The 6,788-nt window shown below is 38.9% G+C and overlaps 1 protein-coding gene and 1 long non-coding RNA gene across 2 annotated transcripts; one reads left to right on the forward strand and one right to left on the reverse strand.

Moving 5' to 3' along the window:
* Nucleotides 1-291: 291 nt before the first annotated feature.
* On the forward strand, nucleotides 292-5,121 carry LOC116323962 (transmembrane protein 138-like). Its single transcript, XM_039614412.1, has 5 exons — nucleotides 292-983; nucleotides 2,745-2,933; nucleotides 3,136-3,307; nucleotides 3,638-3,713; nucleotides 4,964-5,121. The coding sequence occupies exons 1-5, from the start codon at nucleotides 925-927 to the stop codon at nucleotides 5,119-5,121; spliced, it is 654 nt and encodes a 217-aa protein (XP_039470346.1). The 5' UTR covers nucleotides 292-924.
* A 77-nt stretch (nucleotides 5,122-5,198) lies between these two features.
* LOC120436201 lies at nucleotides 5,199-6,788 on the reverse strand. Its single transcript, XR_005610240.1, has 2 exons — nucleotides 6,258-6,788; nucleotides 5,199-5,872 (listed from the first exon to the last, which is right to left on the reverse strand). It is a non-coding gene; the product is annotated as an uncharacterized LOC120436201 (long non-coding RNA).

Raw genomic sequence — 6,788 nt, forward strand, 5'->3', positions numbered from 1 at the left:
TTTTAACAGGAAGAAACCTCCAGCAGAAACAAGCTCATGGTGGAACAGCAATCTGCCACAACCAGTTGGGGCGAGGGAAGGAAGACCGAGCAAAAGGCACGCTGTGAGTGGTGTATAAACACACAGTTAATGGGAAAAGGTGAGTTAAGAAGAAACACAAACTGATGGGAAGCCTTCAGTAGCCTGGGCCAAAGGGAGGATTCAGGGCCACCTGATCCAGCCCTAACTATATGCTTTATCAAAAAGAAAAGTTTTAAGTCCAATCTTAAAAGTAGAGAGGGTGTCTGTCTCCCAAATCCAAAGTGGGAGCTAAAGAAAGCCTGGTCTGAATCTTCTTTTTTCCCAAAAAATCAACAATTATGTTAAAATTAAGTACATTAATTTATTATTTCATCATCAAATTGATATTGAGTTCAGTCCAGCTTGTTCTGCTGATTCTCTGTGGTTTGCCACTGTGTATGCAGTAATACATACTTACCACTAGATGACAACAGTTTCCTAGTTGCTTGACTTTAATTATGTTTCCCAGAAGCATTACAGTAATCTTGAATGGAAATTTGATTGAAAGAGCTAGGGGAAAAAAGCTCCCACAGCATCCATTTGTAACCTATCATCATTCACTTGCATGTGGCTGAAGAACCTGCAATCATATTAAAAGAAAATGTGGCACAGTCACTGGGAACATTTTTCACTCTATTAATCATAGACTCATCACAGGTAATCACTAACGTTGCATCTAACTGCGCTTGCACAGCTTTATTCATCATTACAATCTCAACAAGCTGTGTGTAAACAAACTCAACATGATTGGTGGCACATGACTAAACCTTTGCGCCTGTCTTTTAGAGAGCTGGAGGGATCAGACCTGTTACTAGGACAGACAAAAGCTGCCAATCTGCTGCATGCTGTGTTGAAGGTGGCCACATGCGTCGTTTGGAGAGTTGCATGCTTCTTCAGCCCCTGAAACCCACCTTTATTTGCAGGTTTGTGCTGGTTTGTGATCCAGTGTCAGTAGCGTATGTTGTGAAACTTGAAGAATGTCATTGTTTCTGTTGTTTCTGTCTAAAGCAACAAGCTGTTGATGTTTCTAAGAAGATTAAGTGTTGCAGTACTAAGAACTACAAGCTGGTAGAACGCTAACAACAACAAAGACTTTTTTAACTTACAGCACGTTTCTTTACACAGGGAAAACTTTATGTCTGAGACGTACATACTTTTTTGATAGAGTTTAACAAAAGTTGCTCACAGTCCATATATGCTATTGTCCACTCCGCTTTAAAAAAAAACAACACATTTTGCATTTAATACATGTTGTTATTTTCTAGTTCATACTGCTAAAGCAGTTTTTGCCAAGGAGTAGGTAGGGCTGCTAACCTAGAAACTTAGTGGGACAGCTTTCAAGAAGAAGTAGCCTCGTAGTTGATGGTTCAGGGTTTAGAAATAGTCCTAATCTTCCTCACACCTGCCAGGGCCGTGCCAAGCCATAAATACGGGCATCATAAGAGGATCAACCTGGTGTCAGTGTGAAGGATCCTGCTGGATAGTGATCCTGGCACAGGCAAAGATTTTAAAGTACCTACTTAAGAAATACACAGAGGGGTGACAACAGTAGTGAAAGGACCTGTTTCTCTACAACAATCGAGTAACAACGTTTTGTTTGGTTTCCTTTTTTTCTAATGTGATGGATAAAATGTGCCGGGAAGGAATAAATCAGAATCTGTTTTTCTGTCATCAGAAAATGGGGCTCTTTTGAGAGAGAAGCTGCTTAAAGGCAAACAATTAGTTAATTAGTTCTGATTTGTTTTGGAATTTTTTTCGTAGGTGTGAAATTTGATGTCACAATCATTTCAAAAGTGTTATTAATTTAAATAGACACTTATGTAAAAAAAGAAAAAGAAAAAAAAGAACACCTTTTCTCATGCTTTGATTAGCGCTTTGGACATTGTCCACTCAATAAAAACTAATGACAACAAGCAGGTGGAAGAAGTCTAAACTGCATTTCAAATTTAGCTAGAAACCACTAGAAATGTAACACATTTCCCATTTATGTGAACTGACTTAGCAGTTATTTTATATTTTCCTGGCATCAGAAGTCTGGGACTGCCTTAGAGCAGTGTGGGCTCCTAATAAAACTGTCACTTCTGAACAAGGTATCCCTCCCTCCAGGGTATAAAAGTGCAACTTACCTGGGGCAGGAGATGTTTTGTAGTACGAAGCAGCTGAAGGAGTGTACGGCAGTTAAATGGCAATTTGCACAATGTTTGGGTTCTTTTCTATAAAATGAGACTGGCCTTTTTTTTGTGCGTGTACCCTGAAGTGTTATCGCAGAATACTAATCTGTCTCCTTCCACAGGATCTCTGCTGCATTCACTGCGGTGCTGAGGTCTCATCGGTTTTGATATGGAAGCCCAAGACAGCCCTTGCTGTTTCAGCCACAACAAATACGTACCGTGCTACCACACCTCCTGGTGTTGGAGCTATAAAAATCAGCACTTCTGACATGTCGACTTCCTGGCAGCTCACCCCTAAACTGGACTCTGTTTCCTCTTTTGAAAGGACATCAATTTTTACCCAGTGAACAGGACTGATTTGAACAAGATATGCTTCATTTGGCATCAGTCATGCTTTAATTACATTTGGGGAATTGAGATTGGAGATATTTGACTGCCTTACTGAGACCCCAAAACTGTAACAAAAAAAAAAGAACTCGATTGATGTTTGTATGTGTGTGTGTGAGGGTGCAGTGCAGCCTTGGATCCGCAGTGGAACCACAGTCCGCCCGGGCGCCCAGCCTTCGGGCCGGAGACGCTCCACACCAGCAACTACTCTCTGGTGTTACTGATCCAGCTCAGCCTGCTCTCCTTTGACCTGTTTGTCAACTCCTTCAGTGAGCTGCTGAGGACAGAGCCAGCTGTGCAGCTGGTACTTTTCATGTACGTCAAACTTTTTCACTGTTTCAGCCTAACGCAGCCTCTAGCTCAAGGGGGGGAAATAATTCTCAATTTATCCGCACTGAATTTTTTGGAATGCTGAAGTAAAATGTATTTTAGACAAGACAATAATCCTGCTGACAAGCTCTTCCTGTTTTCATCATTGATTTTTCTGCTGCTTATACGGTTTCCTTTTCTTCAACAGAATCCAGGACATTGCCATCCTGTTTAACCTGATCATCATTCTGTTGATGCTGTTCAACACCTATGTGTTCCAGGTTGGACTGGTTGCCATATTGCTGGAGCGGTTTAGAACCATGCTAATGCTATCTGCTCTTTACTTGACCTTCAGCATCATACTCCATTCTTGGCTTATGGTACGTCGGTATAAAAGGTGAAAATGCCGGATTGGGAAATTCGTGTTTTTATGCCACTTTTTTGGGGAGATACTTTAAGTAGCTTACAGACATTTAAAATGCTTTCATTTTGATTTTAACAACTGCCAAGAGAAAAACATCATAAGAAAGAAAAAAAAAGAAAGAAGATAAAACTTGGTTAAAATGTGTCATTATATGAGACTGAGAAAATAACATTTGCATTTCTCATCAATCTGGTTGTAATTGTTAAATTATCTATAATGTACAAAGTCTTTACATCTCTGAATTTAACATAAAGTGGCCTTTTTGTCATCCTTCTATTCCTTTCAGAATCTGCGCTGGTTAAATACAAACAGATTTATTTGGACCGAAGGTCTTCAGGTGCTTTTTGTGTTTCAAAGAGCTGGTAAGATAGCAAGTTCATGCAACCAAATGTACCTCTTTCCATTTTGAATGTTTTCATGTAAACACTGAAGAGTACACAGTACAAAAGGTTAGGATTTTTCCACTCTATAATCTGATTATACATATTAACATGTAAAAAAATGTTTACATTTTGAATGAATAATTAAATTTAGATTTTACAAATGGGGCAGCACGGTGGCACGGTGGTTAGCACTGTTGCCGCACAGCAAGAAGGTCCTGAGTTCAATTCCACCATCAGGCCGGGGTCTTTCTGTGTGGAGTTTGCATGTTCTCCCCGTGTTTGCGTGGGTTCCCTCCGGGTACTCCGGCTTCCTCCCACCGTCCAAAGACATGCAGCTTGTGGGGATAGGTTAATTGGATAATCCAAATTACCACTAGGTGTAAATGTGTGAGTGAATGTGAGTGCGAATGGTTGTCTGTCCCTGTGTGTTAGCCCTGCGACAGACTGGCGACCTGTCCAGGGCGTACCCCGCCTCTCGCCCTAGGACAGCTGGGATAGGCTCCAGCGCCCCCCGCGACCCTGAAAAGGATAAGCGGAAGCGAATGGATGGATTTTACAAATGAGACAGGAGAGAATACGTGGAGAATTTTCACCTCAAGGGAGAAATATTTACAGTACAAGCAGGTGAAGCAGTCCAAAACAGCAGTACAGATTTAAGCTTAAAACCCCCCCCCATAAATGCCCAAGTAAACTGTATGATCATTTCACCCACCTTTTTATTTTTCCTTTACCTGTCGGCCGTTGTTACTGGTTACTCTTCCAGGCAGTGACATCACATCTCGTCACCATGTGGGTGCTATTTTTAAACATGTATAAGCTCATAAGTGGATAAAAGCTTGCATTGTCTAGCTGGCATTACTCTCTGCAGGTGATCTGCATATGAGAAGAGTCATGTGCTATTTGTTGTCTTTGCTTTGTCTGCCACTTAAGACCTGTCCAGACAGTTACTCAGTGTGTGAGCACTGCCATTACCTCACTCAGTTTTAAACACTGGTGGGAATTTTCAAGTTTTCTCCTGTTTATTTTGCAATCACAGAAATTTCTTGAATAACTTTGATAACTGTGCAAAGTCATTACAAAAGAGTCACTGATCTCTAAACTTGGCAGTCCAAATTTCAAAATAGATATGAAAATCTACATTCACACCAGTCATGTTTCTAATTTACAGACATTTGTAAATTAAATATCTGTATATGTTAAAGCCTCCTAACATGATTTCCTGTTTGCAGCTTCTGTGCTGTACTACTACTTCTACAAGAGGACCTCAGAGTATCTGGGTGACCCTCGCCTCTATGAGGATTCACCGTGGCTGAGAGATATGTTTTTCACGGGTCAGACAATGATCTCTCTAAAACAGATCACACCAACACACAGATGCCTAGTTTAAAAACGGCATTAAAAGAAGACCAAAATACAGTATGTTACAAAGAAAACCCATGCAAAACAAAGTACTGGTCACTGTAATCCATTTGATTTTAAAGGAAATTTATTCAGGGCCCATTCTAACACATCCTTCGTGAACTATTTGACAAGCTCAAAACAATATTTCACAACATTTCCTTTCAACGCAGAGAGGATTGTGCCAAAATTTAGAAACGTGTTTCAGAACAAAAACACCACAAAGTGTCACGAGGGCTTGTTTTCCTGCATAAATGATAACAAAAGAATGACATCAAATGTGAAGTAGTAAATGTTTTATATCCTGCTGGTACCAGTCACCATATAGCCTCCTTTCTTTTCTTTGTTTTTGTATTTAAACAAAAAAAAACACTATATTGCAATTGTTTTATATACATTTGAGATTATGGTGTTGCTTTAACTGTGTTTGTTATGTTGATATTGATCAGAGTTTAACTTTTATGGCTCAACCGGTTACAGATTTCACAGACGGTGAAGATAAAAGTCATCATGTACATCTGAACTCTCTGTATTTAATTTTCATACAGTACACATGCTGAAAACCCAATAAAATGTTGTTTCAAATACTGGTCATTGAGATATTATGTGTACATACTTGGACATATGATTTATTCTTTTCCTTTGGTGCTTCTTTCAAAGCACGACTCCAGATGATGGAAGCGGAGCTGATTCTTCAACTCGTTAAACTCTTTGTGGAGTGACTCCATCTGTAGGTTGAACTGTGGATACCGAGAAAACAGAAAACTTTATTTTTTTCAAGAAACCAGCATCTTAATGTAAAATTCATCTTAGATAAGAGGATGCAATGTTAGTAAAACTGATTCACTGTGACAAAATAAAGGATTACAGGGCTCTAACGTAATTTATGAGAAAATCAAGGACAACAGGAAATCTATATCCTTAGTAATCAAATGCTACAAAGAACTCACAGAGAAGCTGTTTTTGTTATGTTTTATATTCAGTATTAATGTTGCATGTTTACTTTTTCTTTAAAAAATGACTACATGACATAGATTTCAAAACATGGATAATTAATAGTAAATTAATAGTAAATCACTAACTGTTAAATTCACAGAGACTGACAAAAACAACAGCCAAACTCACCCGTATTGCATATTTATAAAACTTCTCTGCGTCCTCCGTTTTGCCAGACTGAAAAAAAGTTAATCAGCGTTAACTGAGTTGCAGACCATGAAAAACTGAATCTGTGTTTAGTTATGTACATAAGTAAAGTTTATTTGTATACTCCTTTTTAAGACAAGTGCTTTACACAGATATTTAAAATACAGTCAAACGAAGACACCTGAATCAAGAAACACAACACACAACACAAACATTTTACCAAAATGGTAAATGGTCTGAATAGATGCATTTAAGCAGTTTTTTAAAGGATGCCACAAAGTCAACGGTGTGCAGCAAACACGATAAGCTGTTCCACAGTTTTGGCACTAAAGTCTGGAAAGCAAAATCCTTCTTAGTTTTCACACGGGCATGTGAATCACAAGAAGACCTTTATCTGCAGACAAGATTGAAAAGATTGAAGATATAACTAGGGGCCTCATCTTGTAAGGTCACAAAAGTAAGAATCAAGATTTTGAATTACACTGTAAGAAAAAATCCTAATATAAAAGTATT

The sequence above is a fragment of the Oreochromis aureus genome, linkage group 1 (genome assembly GCF_013358895.1).
Source record: "Oreochromis aureus strain Israel breed Guangdong linkage group 1, ZZ_aureus, whole genome shotgun sequence".
Classification (NCBI taxonomy): Eukaryota; Metazoa; Chordata; class Actinopteri; order Cichliformes; family Cichlidae; genus Oreochromis; species Oreochromis aureus.